The following is a 22,221-nucleotide window of genomic DNA, read 5'->3' as shown; positions in this document are numbered from 1 at the left end:
ATGGAATGAGGCAGCCATGTTGCTGGCTGAACACATTTCCAGTCTATCAGAGCTTTAGAAGTGCCTCACGCCTCAACGGTGCCTCTTTAGTCAATTGAAAAGCTGTGGTAATAAGGAGATTGTTTCAATCTACAAAGGACTGTGCTCGCCGAACCCCTGGATCCCAGTAGCGCCCAACTGACATGTTACAGGCTGTGTTTAAACAATGACAGTTAGTAGCTGGTACTTTATCTCTCTCCAAGACTTAGTGCATAGACTCCATAGTCTCAAATCAGCATTGTAATTTATAGGTCAAACATTATTCCATTTGGTGTTTCTGCAAAACATTGCATACGGCCCCCGGAGCCGTTTTTTGTGGCCCTCCCACCCGCTTGACTGCTGCACAGCGAGTCAAGAACAGGCAAAATCTCGCGAGAGCTACCGACGTCTCGCGAGATTTCCCCTGTATGAGACTCCCTGCACAGCCGCCGGTTAACACAGACCGGCGACTCGTAACCTGCGGCAGCCGCCGGAGCGTGGGACGGCTGCTGCAGGATGATTTGTAAGTTTTTTGTTCTTTTTTAAATGGCCCTGAGGCATTATGCCTCAATGCAAATGGCCCTCGGACCTCAAAAGGTTCCCCACCCCTGGTCTAGACGTACATGGCGCTGTGAAGGCTGTGGGGAGAAGGAGGCTGCTGATGATGTCAGCGGCCTTCCCTCTCATTGAACGGGGAACACCGCAAGCCAGCCGCCTCCAGTACAGTTCCATCAGCATATGATCGAGAAAAAATCTAAGTGCGGCTAAACCTGATCTTAACGATTCCAAAAAAACCCATTAACTGCATATAGTCCCGCGATCTCCCATTGATTTAGATCGGGAATGATATGACAATTGAATAAGGCTCTTGGTGTTCCTCTAAACTTACATTTAAAAAAAACAAAAACGATCAGCAAATATTTATCTATCTATCTATATGTTTTTCAAGTGTATTTTAGGAGAACGTAGTATACTCTCTATAAAGAAAAGCTGCAATTGGTGACTGTTCCCGGGAAGGGAAGAGTCGCAGAATCACCCGCTGTACATTTCTCCTTTTTTTTTTTTTCAATTTACATTTTTGGCTAAAAGTGAAAGCCTGGAAGGAAAATAATACAACTGGTGACATATTCTAAGAGAGAGCAGTTACAATGTGTTAAGCACTTCAGAATCTCATATATTCACTCGGCCCCTGGCAAACACATCTGCCTAATGTTAGAGTTTAAATATCCTTTTCCATTTTACATGCATTCAAGTCTCATTTGAGGGAAATGAAACGGTATTATTAAAGGGAGATTTTGCACAAATGGCCTGAATTTGACATGTCAGGTTCAATGAGGCTGCTACATATGTAACAAGGAGAAGGGCTCAAAGGCGACAAGCCTCTTTGGAGAGAAAGTCCCTGATTCTGAAATTAAATTTGCATGCCGCGTACCCAGCGTCCTTCACTCCCCTGCCCCCCACGCCTGGCGCTAGCTGTCAGAAGCTGTCTCTTATGTGCGGCATAGAGGCACGGTATAACTTTCCCATTTCTGTTAAATTAGGGTAAGGGGCGCCCGTACAGAGAATTATGTTCCATGTTTGGACCATTGTCCTTTATTATAATAAAACACTTACAAGAGAAATAGATGATTGAACTGCTAAACAAAATAAGGTATATTCTCTATATAACGCTGTGGAATATGTGTGCACTATATAAAAACCTGGTAATAAATAAAAGATATATATATATATATATATATATATATTTATTTATATATATATATATATATATATATATATAAAAATATATATATATATATATATATATATATATATATATATACAGCAAACTACTCCTCACCTCTATGAAGTGAAGTAAGTCACTAGAGGTCACTTCATGGAAAAAAATACTCCTTTGTGTGCTAAAAGATGTAATAACAGAAAGTGAAAGCAAATTTTGGCAGGGACACTGATCTGTTTCAAACTTGCTGGATATGGAGAGAGGGAGCTGTGAAGACAGAGATTGGAGGTAGGAGCAGACCGGGACTGGGGGTGGGGTGGTGAGTTTGTGGGCTAAAAACTGTCACTGCTCAAAGTGAAAGTAAAACGGTCACAGTTTAAAGTGAAAGTACATTGTAGAAGCTGTCATTTTGATGGGCTTTTAACTAGTAGAGAAAGAGTGAGCTGCAAAACAGGTAGCCTCAACTGTCTAAAGGTGCATACACACTGTACAATTTTTTTGACCAACTTTTTTGACCAATTTCGTTCTAAGCGAAATTGGTCAAAACATCTTTCAGTGCGTTTGCAACAAACGACGAATGATGATGCGCGTACCCGCCAGTTGTTCATGAAGATTGTTCATCAACTGTGCATGCAGCTCAATTTGGATATCTTTCAGAAAGTGCCTATAAACTGTAGCTAGATCTTTCATCTTTCGTCTGTCGTCAATATCTTTCGTCAATAACTTTCGTCCAGGACACTGGGTTCAAGGGAATTGTCTTTCAACGAAATTGGTCAAAAAATTGTACAGTGTGTATGCACCTAAGGGGTCTATGTGCTAAGCCTTTTAGAGAGAGATGAAGTGGACGGTTATATTGGAGGAGATGTACTAAGTCTTGGAGAGATGTACATATAAATATAAACACGAATGATACACCGGTCAACGCGGTTTTTGAGTCTGGGTTCCGCACATCTGATTTTTATTTCTTCCACATTACTAATTAAAGAAAAATCATTTTACCCGAATAAGTTTGCTTTTGTCGCTATAAGAATGAAATGATGGATTTTATGCAAATTTCTCTATTTTCATATGTTAATTGTATATTAAAATAAAACAAACTTATATTATGAATTTGAAATACTTTCATTTACAATTTTTTTTAAACAAACTACTGTAACAGAATTATATAAAAACAGTTTAGAAATTTATATTTTTCTTATTTCTTCTGTGGTTGTCTGGACTTTGTTATAATGGGATGCGGTCAATATGCCGGCGGTCAGAATCCCAACAGACGAAATACCGACCCGGAATCCAGACCACCGCAATGCCGGCACTTTGTCCCTATATGGGTGTCCACGACACCCATAGATGGAGAATAAAATAGTGTGCCGAGCATAGCGAGGCACCGGGCCCGTTGCGTGGCGAGCGCAACTAGCCCGCAAGGGGGGGGGGGGTGGTCGGGATTCCGGCGTCTGTATTTCATACTGAATCCATCATAATAGCCCCCAAATATAATCCCCCATCATACTCTCATTGCATCGCCCCTGATAACGACCTTCAAAGTCCTTCAAAGTCCGAATAGAGACCCCATGCTATCTTTAAATCGGTCCAAGTGAGCAGGTCACATACGTATGATTGTAATGATCATTGTAAAAGGGACAAAAGCAAAGTTTCTCAAAAATAAACGAAGGTTTTAGTTATTGCATAAAAAAAAAATTGGGGTTGTTGCCCTATGTTATTGAAGGTAAGTCATAATTCACTGTATATCTGACGCCTTTTAAATGCACAGACAAAACCTTGTACCTTATCTTGCTACTAGCACAGTGGTAGAATGGGCTTCGTGTGCTCGTCATCACAACATTTGTCGGATAGTGTGAGCAGGTCCTTCTGTTACATTTGGGGTGTTCTCGGGCCTCCTGCGTACAAACCCTTATCCTGCAGTAATTCCCAGCACAACATTCTAGCAGACTTGTTGTGAAATGTATCAGAGGTGAAATGTATGAAAGTGTTGTAGCTGCATCGCCGCTGCTGTAAAATGGGCACATTAGCAGCAGACCTGGGTGTATGCCGGGGCGACACAGAGAGGGGGCACTCCGAGGACGCCCTGTGAGAGTGACTGAGAGACCTGCCCTTTGCTACAGATTAGTGTGAATTGCCTCAATGCATGGAATAGATTGGATGTTATCTATCATGGCGTGGCCTAGGTCGTTATTTAATAATTAATAGAGACTTCTTATTCTACCTTCCTTTGCTAAAGGGCTGAAGCAGCACGGCTATGTGCTTAGAGAGAGCCTGTCTCTCGCCTCTTTAACTGCCGCGGTTAGTTATAGGAATAACCCCATCCTTTTTCATTTGTCAGCGGGATTACAATGGAAACTTGTCAGGTGTATGATTTAGAGATTCCCCTGTTTCCCATTAAACCCCAGGCTCACCTCCCCCCCCCCCCCCCCCTCCTCCCTGAGGGCTGCTACCTTACTGTCCCTTTCCCAACAGCTCCCTCCTGCCCCTCACTTCCTTGATGGCTTTTTGGCGGCGCTAATTGCTTCTCTTCATTTAAACCGCTGCGCTAATTTGCAGTGGCTCTTTATTAGGTTGGATGAGACCCAAATTACGCCATCAATTACAAACACTCCGTCTGAAACTATCCTATTAGGTGTCAAAGTGGGGGAAATGAAAGAGGGGTCTTCTATAAACTCAGACCCCCCCAACCTACGTTTTACAGAGTTTCGTCAGAAAAGTAGTTCTATGTTTGTCGCGTTATACAGAAAACATATAGCAGCATGACATAACAGGTATAATGTATGGTGGAAACATCTGTATTACGTTGCTTTGTACTTTTAGCACCCAGAACCCTTTGCAGCTGTAACTGCTGCATTGCTTGTACAGCATTGATTATAGCAGTCCTTCGGGCTCGTTCTCGCTGCCAGCTGGACTCGCTATTACCTATGGTGAATGCCTGGATCATGCACCATCCAACGTGTGCACAGCATCTGATTAACATGCTTTAAGCATGTTTTACATATGTATATAAACATGGCTAGATCTGCCCTTGTCCTCTATTTTATTCAACTGTAAGTTACTATTTTGCTTATTTGTTTATGTACTCTGTAATTGGGCGCTGCAGATCCCTTCTGACGCCATGTAAATTAAGGATAATAATAATAATCTGACCGCTGTAAACTGTAATATTTTTTCTTGCAAATGGATGAAAATAATATGGGGTCTTATCGTTCCCTCACCACAGGTAGATTACGGGGCCCATTTATTTATCAACGAGCGATTAAACTTGTGAATTATAAAAATTGTTGCATATGATAAAGTGCTCCAACCAATCAGCTCCCAACAAGCGCCAACGTTGAAGTGCAGAGAGGATTGCTAAACACATATATACATACATAATATCATGCGTGTAATATATGTGCTGGATCAATCCCTCTGGGACTGCAATCGCTGAATGCATCAGGTGCCTGGGAATCAGCATAAGCCGTTACACATTGTTAAGCCCACCCCTGGACTCCAATTGGCTAGTTTCATCAGAGTCTGGAGGGGTGGAGCAGTTTGTAATGGCTTGCGCTGATTCGCAGAGCCCGATCCACTCAGCATTGGTGATCCCAGGGAGGGATATATATATATATTAATGATCCCCCCTGCACAATTTAATGGTCAGTGCTGCAGCCGCCGATGCGCCCAAATTTAATTTTTCAAACACATGACAGTTGGAAGCTCACAATTCACAACGAGTTTTATCACTCATTGATAAATGGGCCCCTCTATGTTTTAGGAATCCCTTTGTGTGGGATATCTGGCTGGCTACTGAAATCTTATTGAAGTGAATGGAGCAGCATTCTTGGTGCACCTTCATTTCTCTTAATCCTCTTTAGTTTACTATTCCAGGATTATTGAATGTTGTGTAAACCTCACTACTTCATGGGCCGCTGCTGGCACTGAGAGGGTTAATGTGCGCCTCTTACCTCATGTTGACTTGCATTAGTTTGTCTAGTTCTTGCTCCATGTGCTCCTGTAACTCCCCGGGACGCAGCAGCACCTGACATATCGGGCAGATCGGAGCCTGGCTGTCAAACAGAGCCACTTTTTTTTTACCTGTAGGAGGAGAGAAGACGAAGTTATTATAGTTCTGTTGTTCCATTCATTCTGTTCTCATTATTGTTGATAGTGAATAAGCTATACAGTGATATGTCTCATTATTGTGTAAAGCGAGTGTGATATATTGTGATATGCCTCATTATTGTGTAAAGCGAGTGTGATATATTGTGATATGCCTCATTATTGTGTAAAGCGAGTGTGATATATTGTGATATGCCTCATTATTGTGTAAAGCGAGTGTGATATATTGTGATATGCCTCATTATTGTGTAAAGTGAGTGTGATATATTGTGATATGCCTAATTATTGTGTTAAGTGAGTGTGATATATTGTGATATGTCTCATTATTGTGTAAAGCGAGTGTAATACATTGTGATATGCCTCATTATTGTGTAAAGCGAGTGTGATATATTGTGATATGACTCATTATTGTGTAGAGCGAGTGTGACATATTGTGATATGCCTCATTATTGTGTAAAGTGAGTGTGATACATTGTGATATGCCTCATTATTGTGTAAAGCGAGTGTGATTTATTGTGATATGCCTCATTATTGTGTAAAGTGAGTGTGATAGATTGTGATATGCCTCATTATTGTGTAAAGTGAGTGTGATATATTGTGATGTGCCTCATTATTGTGTAAAGCGAGTGTGATATATTGTGATATGCCTCATTATTGTGTAAAGTGAGTGTGATATATTGTGATATGCCTCATTATTGTGTAAAGCGAGTGTGATATATTGTGAAATGCCTCATTATTGTGTAAAGCGAGTGTGATATATTGTGATATGCCTCATTATTGTGTAAAGTGAGTGTGATATATTGTGATATGCCTCATTATTGTGTAAAGCGAGTGTGATATATTGTGATATGCCTCTATATTGTGTAAAGCGAGTGTGATATATTGTGATATGCCTCATTATTGTGTAAAGTGAGTGTGATATATTGTGATATGCCTCATTATTGTGTAAAGTGAGTGTGATATATTGTGATATGCCTCTATATTGTGTAAAGTGAGTGTGATATATTGTGATGTGCCTCATTATTGTGTAAAGCGAGTGTGATATATTGTGATATGCCTCATTATTGTGTAAAGCGAGTGTGATATATTGTGAAATGCCTCATTATTGTGTAAAGCGAGTGTGATATATTGTGATATGCCTCATTATTGTGTAAAGTGAGTGTGATATATTGTAAAATGCCTCATTATTGTGTAAAGTGAATGTGATATATTGTGATAGGCCTCATTATTGTGTAAAGCGAGTGTGATATATTGTGATATGCCTCATTATTGTGTAAAGCGAGTGTGATATATTGTGATATGCCTAATTATTGTGTAAAGTGACTGTGATATATTGTGATAGGCCTCATTATTGTGTAAAGTGAGTGTGATATATTGTGATATGCCTCATTATTGTGTAAAGTGAGTGTGATATATTGTGGGACAAAAGTGAATGTTCAGGTGATCTCTGTGATGCGCTTCAGAATATGTGTGCGCTATATAAATAACTGGCAATAAATAAATATGCTTTAATATTGCGTATAGTGGCTGTAATATATTGTGATATGCTTCATTGATGTACATAGCGGCTTGCACTGTATTGTGATAGGCCCCAGTATTGTTCATAGAGCCTGTAATATATTGTGATATGCCCCAGTATTGTCTATAGATAGATGTGATACATTGTGACAAATGTTGTTCTTAGTAGTCTGAATGTGGTGCATTGTGACAGCCATCATTATTGTGTATAGTGGATGTGATATACACGGATATGATGACATATACAATCATTTGTGCACTTTATGTGTCATATTGTGATGCATACTGTTATTGTGTACAGTGTATGTGATGTATACTGTTACTGAGTACCCTGGGTGTGATATATTGTGGTATCCCGTACCCCTGCAATGTGCTGCATAAGCAGGAATAGTCTGCGTATGGCTGACAGGGGTAAGAACTATCTGCTATACAGAGTGATGGAAGGATGCTGTAAAAATGCAAATTGCTGCTAATTAAGATGTTTATTGTAAAACAATACTGTTCTTAATGCTACCCACGTGGTCACTGACACTAGCGGCTCATAAATAATCTGTGATCTGCTGCAGTTCCATGAGCCCTGATATACTGTACATAACACAGGATCTGGGATTAACCCTTTCATATCTAATGACCATTCTCCTGCCTCCTTGGTGCTAGCCATTCTTCTCATCTTCCAGGGATTTGTTACTTAAACACAGAAATAAGGATTTGCCTACATGGGGAAACATCTGTGTTTGGCCTTGCATAGTTTTGATTTATCTGACATCAGCAACTTTAGGCTCCAATGGAACAGTGCCCCTTGTGGAGTCATGATGAATGACAGCAATGACGATTCAATAAGAAAAAAAATCATATTTTAAAGAATCATTATACCTTTAAATTAAAACCTTCAGATATGAATCTTAAAAGTAAAGTACACTGTTTAGTGACACTCTACAACTGTTATATGCTTTATGCAATTTCAAAAAGAAGAGACTGCAGTCATTTGAGCCATTGTGACATAATTGCGGGGCTACAAAGCTATCAGTCCCACTGTATCTGCTCCATTAGTGAAGACCTACCCCCAAACAGGGCTGTGGCCAGGATTGCACTGTCCATAGGCGTTGGTTGAGGAAAGGGGGGGGGGGCATCCAACTCAGCTACTCTTTCAAACAACTACAACTTTCAAACCCTGGGGAGACCAGACGATGGCAAAGACTCTCCATAACTTACTCCTTCACTCCTTCTGCTCTGTGCTCTTGGCTCTGTCATGGGGCCTCCATGAGGTTGTGGCCCAGAAGTGTAGTGCACATGGGGTGAGATTTAATAGGATGAGAGATTCAGAAAGTGAGAGATTTGGTAAGAAATCTCCAGGTTTTTTAAAGTGGCAATCACTTACACTGCTAATGCAGTTTGATTTTGAAGTTGACATGATTGCCGCTTTAAAAAAACCTGGAGATTTCTCACCAAATCTCTCACTTTCTGAATCTCTCATCCTATTAAATCTCACCCATGATGTCATGATGCAGGTGACTAGAAGTTTTGGTTATTTAAGTCCTTAACTTTGACAGGGCAGGGCCGTAACTAGGGGAGGCTAGGTGCTCACATGCCCCAGTTGTTGGATGTGATACACATATGTGCATACAGAAAAGTGGGGAGGCGGATAAGAGCCAAATTACTGCCTTGTCCTGACAAAAATCCTAGTTTCGGCCCTGGCCAGGGGCACCCAGACTCTAAATATGGTGCTACCCCAAAAATAGCTGCCTGGAGCTGAGGAGTGGAAAAGTATTTGATGAACACATCTAACTGATCATTTAATCAGGCCTGATTCGGTTTTGTTAACAAGGCAAAAACAAAAAAACACACACACAATGCGAAACAATGCAGGTGGGGCAGATGTAACATGCCCGGTAGTGTGTAGTTCTACTGCAGATGGGGCAGATGTAACATGCCCGGTTGTGTGTAGTTCTACTGCAGGTGGGGTAGATGTTACATGCTCAGCTGTGTGCAGTTGTACTGCAGGTGGGGAAGATGTAACCCGGGTGCCCGAGTCCAGCAGCCAGCCTGAGTAAGGCTGACTAGTGCCTGGAAGCACCAAGAATCACGGCCAATGGCCACAATGGTGACCCGGAAACGCCTCCTCAGGCTCAGCAGTCTGACCTCACAAATGTGAATAGGAGGCCTCTATCTCCTGCAGACGCCGCCTCCCGCATTTAAATGTTAATTACACAGCATTGGACAACGGCTTCCTTGCGGCTGTGCAATTCCATTCAAACATGCATTAGACCTCTAATACCAAGCTTTCCCCTGATATACAACAAATGGCTGAATTATAGTACGTTTAGGAGACTGATACACACTAAAACGTCCCCGTAACACCTTCATTTGCATTATTTGTCTGCTGTTGCGCAGCACGATGAAGACATTGGCTTGTGGGGCCTTCTCCTGGCTCCACAGTGGCGTTCCACAGCTAGTCAGCTTCATAGTAAGGGGAAGATATACTGTAAGCTGCGTTTGTCCTGGCCGAGCCTCCAGCTCAGTGTCTGGGAGCCGTATTTCCAAGCACTACTGGAAGACAGGGAGATTCTTGTGTTTTATCCAGCTCGCAGTCAGCCAGAAATAGCCCAGAGAGGTCTCATTGAGCGCTATTTATAGGTACGACCTCCGGCAGCAGACAATGGGGGTGCACGGTTAGCCTTTTCCTAAATAAACAAGCCCTTGTTTAGGAGCAGAGGATATCCTGTAGGATGACAGGTTTCTAGCAGAGGACACACGGCGAGATGAGTGCAGTACCCCTGGCTCTGCCAAGCGGTATAATGTAACATTTCTAGACACCATTAATACATGGAACCTGACAGCAGATAACAAGCATTCAGCTGGTTTAATTTGCCGATTTTTCTTGCCTTCCAGCATAGCCGTCATGCCACTAAATCTGAGGTGATATTATCTCGCTCATAATCTCCAGGGCTTGCTCGTGTTCGTGCAGTCCTCTCTCACATAAGATGTTTCGCAGAAGCCTGTGCCTGGGTTGTCAGCCAAGCCGCGCGTTAAGCTTGCCAATTCCCAGGCAGACAGAAATGTTGTGTTGTTATGTCTAGAACAAGTATGAAAAATACTAAATAAAAACCTATTGTATCTCTCTGTCGTGTGAATTAGAAATCGCGTCTGACACGGAACTCTCGGAACGGCCCTGCTAGGACTCATGCCTCTGTATTTAGCAGGAAATTCCAATCAATAGCTGCGGCGGTGGAGGAGCGCAGCGAGTGTGTGCCTGAATTATAAGGCAGTCACACACACAGATTAGAGTACCGACGTTTAACTAAAAGAATGTTGACTTATTAAATATGATTCGGGCTAGTTTTAAAGGGTGATTTAATTGTATCTGATTTAACGTGTATTCTTTGGCATTCTGATATGTGTATAAACAAGTTTCAATATACTACAGGGCCTTATTTTTGGCAAGTTTGTTCTCAAAATGGGCAAAACCAGGCTGCGCTGCAGGTGGGGCAGATGAAACATGCGCAGAGAGAGTTAGATTTGGGCGGGGTGTGTTCTAACTGAAATCTAAATTGCAGCATAAAAATAAAGCAGACCGTACTTACCCTGCACAGAGACAAAATAACTCGGCCAGATCTAACTCTTTCTACACATGTTACTTCTGCCCCACCTGCAGTGCAGCATGGTTTCTCCCATTTTGAGAACGAATATATTTCCTGCAGTCAGGTCTGAATTAGGCCTACAGCACTAAACGACATTCTAGATTACTTCTGTACTTGTAGTGGCCCTAAAGAGTAGGGTACAACTGTTGCTGCTGTCCAGTGCGCCAGACCAGGGGAAGGGGTGGTGGTGGTTTTGGGGGGGTATGGCCACTGCATCGATGTCACCCTAAAGAGGTACCCTGCCCTACCTCTTTTCTATCTTGCAAGGTGCCTGGAGAGTCTTTTTTTATGGTCTGGGAAGTGTTCCAGGGCACATATGCACCTTGCTAAAACACTGGGGTATATTCAATGCAATTTGGCGAGCTGCGAAGGCGAGCAGTGGCATTAGCCAGCCGTCAAAGCTCGCGGATCAGTAATCAACTGCCCCCCCCCCCCCCTCTCTCCTTGCCCTCGTTGGGTTTTTCCAGCGAGGTGGAAATCACAATTGCAGCCGTCAAAACGGTGAGGCTCGTGGCTAAATGCAGAGGGCTCGCTGCATTAGCGGTGAACCTCACCGTTCGGTGGAATCCTCACTATCCTCTGGCGGCGAGGAGTCCCCCGGAATGTTGAATAGGACGAGCGGCCGGCACGGTGGTTAAACGGCGAGGATGGCTTGTTTTTGGTGATCCTCGCCGAATTTAAGCCACCCTCACTACAGACACCCACTCTGCCTATTACGGGACCCATGCACTGGTGCCCCCCCCCCCCCCCCATCATCATTGCGGAGGGGTCCTGTGGCTTATGCAAACTAGGGTTTCTGTGCAGCATAATGCATATGTTTACTACACTGGTATTGCTGAGCGTATTTACACATTATCACTTTTTTTATTAACTTCTCCAGCACACCTTGCTGAGTTACCCTCATAACCCTTAATCCGGCTCTGCTTCCAAAAAAAAGAGTGAAACCTTGTTGATAACAAATGACGTCACACCCAAAAGTGCCTGTTATGAGCCTAATTATGGTGGTGTGTTCAGCAGACGGGGCAGCAAACTTTTCGTGTCTGACTGTTGGGGTTAAATCAGCTGAGAGCCTAGTAAAACAAATCCTGCCATCTGCAGATAAATATATCGGTTTGTAAATGTTCATTGGGTCATTTTTATAAGATACAAAAAAAAAATATTTGATTTGAATCAGTAACTGGCATCATTTTTATTGATCTCTGTTACGGTAAATCCATGATATAATTCATCGGGAACATTTCTTACACTAATGGAACTTTTCCTGGTTTCAAGTAAGTAAAATTACTATGAAGAACCAGGGGTTGTGCTCAGGGCTGCAGAAAGGATTCCCGGGCCGCTGAAAGGGAGCGTGGCCTAGTAGTGGAAGTGTTGCCACGCCATCTGTCTATCGATCATGTGAACTTGCAATCGTGCGTTCAAACCTGAATTTGGGCCGTAGGTTGCGGGCTGACATGTAAGTGGCGGTGCACGGATCTGGGCCCCTCCAAAAAGCCCAGGCCCGGGTTATCAGTACCCGACCTCATCTCTCTCTGGTTGCGTTATTTCCAGCCAATTGCGTACCTTGTCAAACACTCCTATTTATTTTATCTACACAACTGAAGCATGTCGCTTGTCGTGCTCATGATCATTAAAGACGTGGCATAAGGGGAGTAAAGCAGAAAACCAGGGTAACAGCGAATGATTGAAATAACGCAGAAATATACAGAATCCTTTATCAGAGAGTAGGATGGGAATAAACAACTGCGGAGGACCATTATTATCCTGTCCTCCGTGTCACTAGCTGGGTGACACGCAAGTTTGTAACCTGGCCTCTCAGAAAATGCTTCTTAAATTAGCTTTCTATCAGCCTGCAACAGTTTGAGTAAACCGGAGCGGCTGGGGCCATTCACGAGCTCTGCTGAACCGAGAGTGTAGAATGACAGAGATTGGCGAGGAAGGGGTCTCAGCCAGCTAATGGACAGTGCTAATGACAGAGCACTTATCACAGAGGCAGTTTACATGTCAAAACAGAGAGGACCTTAAATAGCGGCACCCCAGGACAGAAAGCACTTTTGAAGCCGTGTAATAAGATCTTACAGATATTTTATTTTTACAATGCAATTTGATGCAGGGTGTTGCGTTCAAAATATCTATTTGGAAGGCCTGAGAATACCATTACTGGAACAAAGGGACGCAGGAAGCTGGCTGCATTGTCCTCGCATGCAGGGTGCCTTCCTGTCCTCCTCTGAGCTGACAAATTGAGCTGTTTAAGGTTTCATTTCCATATTAAACCCCATTTATAAATCATATTTATTTTCCATTTGATTCACTTAAGAGTAGAGTGGGTTTCTGTCTATCTGCATGTTTAAGTACGGGGACTCGCGGCTCTAATGATGCCTCATTAGGCGTGGGCGCAATAGAACAATATCCCGCCCTATCGCTTTGTCTGAGATGTGCAGGATGGAAATGAGGAGGAGATAAACAGATAATCTTATTTAGAAGACATGGCATGTCATTGATGGCCATTAGTAAAACCAATTATACAAATGTGTAAAAAAAAGGGGGGATATCCTGGACCCACCAAATGAGGAACTCGCTGCGGTCTAGTGGTCGGGCCTGGAAGCGGAAACTGGAGCAAACTTTTATTGTCCCCCCTCTGAGAAAGGAAGTTGCTTCAAAAAATGGGCCATCTACTTGTTTGTTCGTAATGTGACATCTCAGTGCTAATTAGGCTTGGTGCTATTATAGCGGTCCACCGACCACGGTACATGGTGCCAACTCAGATTCCCACGTTAGTAGCAAAAGATAGCAACCACTACCTAAAACATAAAAGGATTGGAAACACTGAATTATCATTAATCCTAAATACAACATTATAACCTATAGACAACTAAACTTATTTAAAATTTCTGTTTGAAATTTTCCCTCACATTACCACAAATACCCAGATTATTGGCGAGTTAGTGGCTCGTGGCTTGCTGTGAAAGGGTCCCTGAAATATAACGAGCTCAGTGACCCGGGAATCCAACCCGGGTAGCAAGCAGGGATGGTACCAGGAAGAACCTGGTTTTAAGGGCAATGTAAATCGATAACACAGTTCTTCTGACCCGGGTCCCATAAGGAGATGTGGCTCTTGGGCAGTTGGAGATGATGTCATCTCCAAGTGCCAACAGAGCAGAAGCCCTGGCAGTAAGTCAGGTCCATCCCGCAGTATGTGCGAGTTTCGAGACGCTGTGACGCGTCTTGAAACCTGTGTTCAGTGACCTGAGATGGACCCAGGATTTGTTAGGAAAGATGTATTAGTAAAGGTACCAATTAGTGGTTGGTGTGTGTAGTGCTGCTTTCCTTGGAAGCAGCAGCGATGGACAGATATGATAATGCAGCAGGAGGTAAGTGATATATGTCATAAGTAGACGCCTCCTGCATTTATTAATGATCCAGATCTGCATCCCAGGAAGCAGCATCGGATCACCAGTAACAACATAGTATGGCTGAGTGACCCTTGGGGTCGCACAAGACGGCCACCACAGTTCCTACAAAAAGACCAGGAAACCTCCGTCTTCTGACAGAGATTCTGGACTTGGCATTCCCTGAAAACGTAGGCATAGTTATTGCTCCCCACCCCCCCAAACGGCTGCAGACTATCAGTTTACTGATGACTGCAGCCGTAGTGCATCCAACGATACAGGGCCCGTACTGCACATGCCCAGTACAGGTTCGGCGCATACGAAAAGTACCGCCACTTTATGACATGAGCCTCAGATCTGAATTAGGCCCAGTGTCTGCGTAAAATAAGAGTACAGATGTCTCAACGCCGTTTCTGAGCAACGTTTGGTAAAGCGATTTCATGCTTCCAAGGAACGTACTGCGGAGTGCGGCTTGGTGCTGGTGGTGATGACACCAAGTACAGTTATATCATTTACCAATGCTAACGATTATTATTGTACAAAGCAATGAATGAAGACGGTAATGTGACAATTCATGTATGACAACAGCAGGACCGACTAATGCCGTAATCTGAGCGAAGGCCACAGGATGCTTTAGCGCACGATTAGTGAGGAGCCTCTGGCCTAGCTCAGAAGGTTCTGATAACAATTAAAACTGGACAATCCTCTCCGCAGCTTGGAAGCCGCTGACTAGCTTGTAGTTATCCTGCGTCTGTAATTATGGCTGGTACAGGAATTTGTCCAAGACAAAGGGGGGGGGGGGGGGAGTGATTGGTGCATGGAAGGAAAGGCATGTGACAGTCGTTGCACCACGATGGCTGGTACGGACACCATGATTACCTGGCAACTTCCAGACGAGGCATGGGTCCAAGGCAGGATGCCATGCTAACAGATGAAGTAGGGGGGGTCGGCTGCAACGAAGCACTGTCTGGGAATCCGTCGATGTGAGCACAATTGCTAGCTCTTGTTTATCTAGGATTTCAGTCTTGAAGAAGCTGCGAGATCCTGCATACACATTCACAATTTATCATGGCTATCATCAGAATTACAGTGCGTGTCGCCACTTAGTAATATCAAACAGCGAGCGACGTTCTGCCAGTCTGTACTATTAATGCCCAGGCCGTCCTGCGCCAATGCTAATTCCACCCCCTAAATTAGTAACCGTGAGCCAAGACTTTCACTAGAGAATTAAATAAATAAAAAATGGAAGTGATCCAAAAATAAACTGTGTTCTCCTAAAACTGGGCACACACCGGAGAGACGGGGATTTGTTCCAACATCAGACAAATACCCCATCAGCCCAGATTGCCCACCAGTAGCAGATTCTACCTATGGCCTGCAGGACTGCAGCCACCCCAGTAAAATCCACCACTCTGCTCTGCTCTGACGGCAGGATCTGCAATGCCACCGGTGGGCGCCTCAAGCTATTTCCAGGCGGCTACAGCCTTAACATATTAATATACAGCTCAGAATCAGGCACGGTATTTATTCATCAGCTATTAAAGTCAAACCCCATTCTTCACCCCTGGAACCAAAAGGCACCGCAGCTAGTAAAAGTCTAAGGATTCTACACTTTGGGGAGCCCTCATTTTGGTAATTTGCCTTTCTCTTCTGCATACAACACATTGGGGCTGTTCAGACCCATACGGATGGGCTGCGGCCTTCGCAGCACAGAGTCAGTCCTGGCTCACTCAGCACTGCAAGAAGGTGTAAATTTATTCTATGTTGAATTATCTCCCCCCCTAGTGTGCATGGCTGGGTACGCCTTCGCAGCCATGCATAGTGGTGGGGAAGTATGGGGGGGGGGGGGGGGTTGGAAGGGCATCAGCTTCCTGCTCACTGAGAGCTCCCAACACTCAAAGCCCAGTGAATCGGTCTGAATTAGGCCCAATTTTCTGATGCCGGTCACTTAGACGTAGAACATACATCTTTGGTAATGGGCTGTTGTCATCAGTAAACAGATGAAGAACCATTCAGTCGGTTCTTACACACAAGTTAAGTCGTTGACAGCAAATTTCAAGGCAAAGCGTTCCCTTCCCCCTTTACAGGCAAGATATCATCAGTAGGGAGGACGGGGAAAGGAAGAGAGAGACAAATGTACAGGGTAATAATTTAAGAAACTTGGAGAATCTGCGCCATCACTTTATAAATTAGGAACGGGAGGGAAAGAGGGAGGTGGAGGAAAGTTAAAAGGCTGAGAGAAATGCATCACAATTACTGGCTGAGCTGTAATGAGGCTCCTGTCACCGAGCTGTCACCCAGCTTCACACCAACTACTTCGATTCAATAATAATAATAATAACATAAAAAGGGTGGAAGATGCAGAATAAAAAAAAAAGAGAGATGGAGAAATGGGAAGACCGGGTTCAGCCTGGGCTTCCTTCATTCCTGGCCGTGCAAGATTTGATGCGACACTCAGCAGCCTGAGATAAAATTGATAGGGAGGGTGGGCGGGTGGGAGAGAAAGGAGGCTACCGGCTCTGATCGATATCACTAAAAGCCGTGAGACACGGTGATGGAGTGCAATTTTTTTGTCTTTGCTAAAGTATGGTAGCAGGGGCGACGGTGATTCATGATTCCAACGCGCAGCGGATAACTGGGGCCTGACAAGACAATGAATCCTAAATGAGAGGAACTTCAGAATCTCAAAAACGAGAGGAAGATAGAGCAAAAAGGGGGGATGATGGAGAAACGTGGGACAGCCACGCAGAACATCGATTTGCACTAACCCGGAACCGTCACCTTTAACACCTGGGGAATAATACACCCTATTAAACTATTCATTTCACTGTGTGTCCAATTCAGCTTGGTACCCTAGGCCAGTGGTTCTCAAACTCGGTCCTCCAGTACCTCCACCGTGTTCACGTTTTCCAAGTCACCCAGCAAGTGCGCAGGTGCACTCATTACTGACTGACACATTTTAAAAGATCCACAGGTGGAGCTAATTATTTCACTTGTGATTCTGTGAGGAGACATGGAAAACGGGCACTGTTGGGGGTCCTGAGGACTGAGGTTGAGAGCCACTGCCCTAGGCCATAGGTTCACAAACACAGTCCTCAAGGAACTCTGACGGTCCAGGTTTTTAGTATATCCATGGCTGAGCACAGATCGCTTACTCAGAATGAATGACGTAGTGTTAATTCACCTGTGCTTAAGCATAGATCACTTTTAAATCTATATTGTAAGGGGTAAATCTACTAAGATGGGAGTTGTATTGAAGATAGTATGTTGCCCATAGCAACCAATCAGATTTTACTTCTTATTTATTTAGCACCTTAATCTAGAAAATAATCGAATCAGATTGAAAAATGTCAGTTTGGAGCTGATCCGTCTGTGATTTATCATTCTCCGTTTTACAACTTTTCAAGGCTTAGTACATCTCGCCCTATGTACTTTATTTAATGGGCCAGGAGGTCAGGCCACATTAAGCCCGGTACACACTAGGCCAGTGGTTCTCAAACTAGGTCCTCAGAACCCTACACAGTTCACTATTTCTAGGTCACCCGACAGGTGCACTCATTACTCACTGACACATTTTAAAAGATCCACAGGTGGAGCTAATTATTTCACTTGTGATTCTGTGAGGAGACCTGCAACACATGCGCTGTGTAGGGTCCTGAGGACCATAGGCGAATCTAGAATTATGTTAATGGGTGGTCCCAGATTTAGACATAACAGCAGGGGAACCTTTGAGCGGCGTAGCGGCGCGGCAAAAAGGGGCGTGGCCTCATGGGAAGGATCACATGGGAAGGGCGTGGCATCACAAAAAGGGGTGTGGTATTACACTTTAGACCATACACAGTAATGCCCATTACACAGTTTAGCAAACTCCGTAATACCCATTACACATAAAGCCACACACCGTAATGCCCATTACACATAAGGCCACACATCATGATGCCCATTACATATTTGCCACATAAGTGCTGCTTACCTACGTGCTCATTGCTAGGGGGTTCTTGCTTGATGGCACCATAGTACCCATTACACATGATGCCGCACACCATAGTACCCATTACACATGATGCCGCACACCATAGTACCCATTACACATGATGCCGCACACCATAGTACCCATTACACATGATGCCGCACACCATAGTACCCAAAAAAAAAAAAAAAAACGGTTTAACCTCAATATCCCTGGAACCAATTAACCCATATGGATCCAGCCTGGTATCAGATTGAAGGCCCAGCGATTTGGGTTCGACTGAGATCAACCTCGAACTTCAGTGATGCTGAAGGGGGATCTGGCAGCCGTTGAACTGGGTGGGGGTTGGAATTAGCGGGTCCCATGTTATCCTATAGGGAAAATGTTCCAGCTTTGCCTGGCCGTATCTCCGGTTCCCAGGGGGCTAGAGACACGGGGCTGGGCTCGTTGGAAAGCCCCATCCCTCAGCTACAAAATGGGCTAATGGGTGGTCCTGTGCACCCCCGGACCACCCCCTAGATTCGCCTATGCTGAGGACTGACTTTGAGAACCTGTGTGCTAGGTGATTAATCGGACGATATTGGATCAAAATATCGGCCACAGCGCTCAGTGTGTGTCTGTGATCACGCGCTCCTGCAGGTTGTTCCTTGGGCAGTCCTGTTGCGTGCACAATGGGGTGAGTCAGGGAACGTCGGCATGCATTTCACATGTGGTAGAAATTGCTACATCGCACCATCGTCCGTTGCACCGTGCGGCCTGTATGGACGGTGCAATGCGAATTCTGCAGAACATTGCCACGTCCTAACGAGCCATTGCCAGATAACGGCAGGTGTATTCTGCAGAACATCGCACAAAGAAACCAGAAAGTGAGCCATGCTGTACCATCCTGCTATAAAACAAGTGATGCGCAATGGACAAGAGTCTGCTGCATTGTACTAGGTGTTGTACAGTGTGTCAGTCTGTATTAGATGTGAGATGAGTATATACAGTAGTCCCAGCACCCTACTGGGGGTGGGGCTTAGTAATACTTATACACAATTAAATGAGCTTATCACCCTGTCACATAATAATCCAGCTATTGTCCTCCATGCAGTTTATTCTGCGCTGTGAATCAGGTCCTGCGCCTGATTACACTCTTGCACGCACTCTCCCAAATGTTTTTATCCCTCTCACATTAGAAGTCTGATGCTCACTGTAGATGCCACTGTGCCAGTGTCATACTTATATCTGTACACTTTGCACCAACAAAATAGGGGCAATCATAGAAAAATTTAAAAAAGCCAGAATCTAGCGCTGAAACCACAACTACATGATAAGCAGAGGTGTGATGTGCTGAGCGTTCACTGCTGCTGCATTATTATCACCACTGAATGTACCGACATCCCAGATGTGTCCCCTTCCCATCTGCCACATCTCCATCTCAGCATTGATTTTGCTTCACAACTAAAAGACACACATGAAAAAGGGCTAGAGTCCCAAACCCAGGGGAACGGGGTGGGGTGTAAGGGTATACTACAAAGGGATGGGCGATCTTATGACATTTCTGTGTGAAATCAGCCTAAGCCACCCAAAAGTCATAATGTTCCCCACTGTAATCACTATATGCTGCAAACAATTATTTCCTTATTAGCTGGCTAGAGAGAGAGAGGGCCAGATGCACTAAGCTTGAAAGGTGATAAAATGGAGAGTGATAAACCACCAGCCAATCAGCTCCTGCCTGATATGTCACAGGCTGTGTTTGGAAACTGACAGGGAGGAGCTGATTGGCTGGTGGTTTATCACTCTCCATTTTATCACTTTTTAAACTTAGTACATCTGGCCGAGGAGAAAGAGAGATAGAGATGTGTTACTAGACTAGATACAGGTAGAAATATAGATATGAATAGATAGATAGATAGATAGATAGATAGATAGATAGATAGATAGATAGAGGTAGATGTATGAAGCAGTGATAAGGGAGAAGTGATAAAGTGCCTAATATTTTATCACTGGCCAATCAACTCCCAACTGTTCCTTTTTTAAACCCAGCCTGTAACAAAACAGTCAGATGATGATTGGCCGGTGGTAAAGTATATGCACTTTATCACTTCTCCTCCCTTATTACTGCTTCATACATCTACCACACTGATACATAGATACATAGACATGACTAGATATAGATAGATAGATAGATAGATAGATAGATAGATAGATAGATACAGATGGAGCACCTCTCAGCCAGCGCTGGGGCACTTCAGAACGCCCCCGCTGGCAAGCCGGCGCTCCATATCTGACTGGGACTCGGAGTGTCCCACACGTCCCAGTTTCCTGGCGGCGGGGGACACAAACCCTGCCCGTCTCTGCTTCAGGGAGATGGGCAGGGTTGGTCTCCACTTCAGGGAGACAGGCAGGGTTAGGGGGGGAGCAGGGAGGTGGAATCGGGCGGTGGGGACTGGCTGGGAGCTCCGTAGTAAGTAAGGGGACTCACGCAAGCGCAAGGAGAGATAGATAGATAGATAGATGTATGATGGAGAAAAATATATATATATATATAGATATATAGATAGATAGATAGATAGATAAAGAAGAGACAGACAATTGGATGAATAGACAGATTAATAGATAGACAGATAGATAGACAGATGGATAGACAGACATAAGGTAAACACTACATATATGAGGATTTGCTACCGTATAAGATGTGTAATCCAGCACATCTCTCCTGACACAACCAATGTGTGGCAGTAACAGCGAGGAAGCAGGGAAGGGCAGAGCACAGGCAGTGTCAGTATTGCCTCTCCGCCACTCAGTAACCCCCCTCACTTCTGTCACCTCTCCCCCCATCACTTCTGTCACCTCTCCCTCCACCATGCGCACATGAGGACGCATACAGAATGCCCATTCCAGCCACTGGCACTTTATTCTGCACTTCTGGGCTGCTAAATGACTTTGAGAAATGGATAATCGATTGTCATTCAGAGAAGACCCCTCCTTCCCCCAGGTTTCAGCCTCTCCACTTGCACGCTGCATCGCCCTGCTCACAGGCACCATAGCTCCATTTCATTCATTAGAACAAAATCCAGCACTTTGTAATTAAGTCTATATTACTTAATTGTACCCATGTTGACAGAAGCCCTTTGTTTAATCAGGAGATGAATCTCGGTTGTGCTCTCTGCTGGAATCATTCTGTGCGCTGCATCCTAAGAGAACCGTTACAGAACCGACATGCCCCATGAGGCCTGACCCAGCGCACAAGGGCATCACTAACAAGTGCCACCTTAATTAGCCAAGCACCCCTTCTGGACCAACTCAGAGACCCCTCACCCCACCCATCTCCCCTGCATTTTACAGTTTAAGGCAGGAAAGTTAGAAGTTTGGTAAAAGGAGAACATTCTCCAGGAAACATATGGATGACAGACATGTGAAATCAGCTGTCCAAGTGTCCAGAGAGCTGGGATTCTGTGGCTCATATGGTGCTGGGATAAGGGCCACATGGTGCTTGGATAAGGGCACATGGTGCTGGGATAAGGGCCACATGGTGCTGGGATAAGGGCCACATGGTGCTGGGATAAAGGTCACATTGTTCTGGGATAAAGGTCACATTGTGCTGGGATAAGGGCCACATGGTGCTGGGATAAGGGCCACATGGTGCTGGGATAAGGGCCACATGGTGCTGGGATTAGGACCACATGGTGCTGGGATAAGAGCCACATGGTGCTGGTATTAGGGCCACATGGTGCTGGGATAAGGGCCACATGGTGCTGGGATAAGGGCAACATGGTGCTGGGATAAAGGTGATATGGTGCTAGGATAAGGGCCACATGGTGCTGGGATAAGGGCCACATGGTGCTGTGATAGGGGCCACATGGTGCTGGGATAATGGCCACA

General features: G+C 44.4%; 1 protein-coding gene across 6 annotated transcripts in view; it reads right to left on the bottom strand.

Annotated features, from left to right (window-relative positions):
• Positions 1 to 22,221, bottom strand: part of RNF220 (ring finger protein 220) — a 192,794-nt gene that overhangs the window by 67,292 nt on the left and 103,281 nt on the right. For all 6 annotated transcript variants that reach the window (XM_083157465.1, XM_083157466.1, XM_083157469.1 and 3 more), the window contains one exon: positions 5,689 to 5,818. In XM_083157465.1, the coding sequence (XP_083013591.1) occupies positions 5,689 to 5,818 (130 nt within the window). The remainder of the gene's footprint in view (positions 1 to 5,688; positions 5,819 to 22,221) is intronic.

The sequence above is a fragment of the Crinia signifera genome, chromosome 8, assembly GCF_055691185.1.
Source record: "Crinia signifera chromosome 8, ASM5569118v1, whole genome shotgun sequence".
Classification (NCBI taxonomy): Eukaryota; Metazoa; Chordata; class Amphibia; order Anura; family Myobatrachidae; genus Crinia; species Crinia signifera.
Note: the sequence above shows the minus strand (reverse complement) of the source record. Positions and strands in the feature narration are given on the sequence as shown.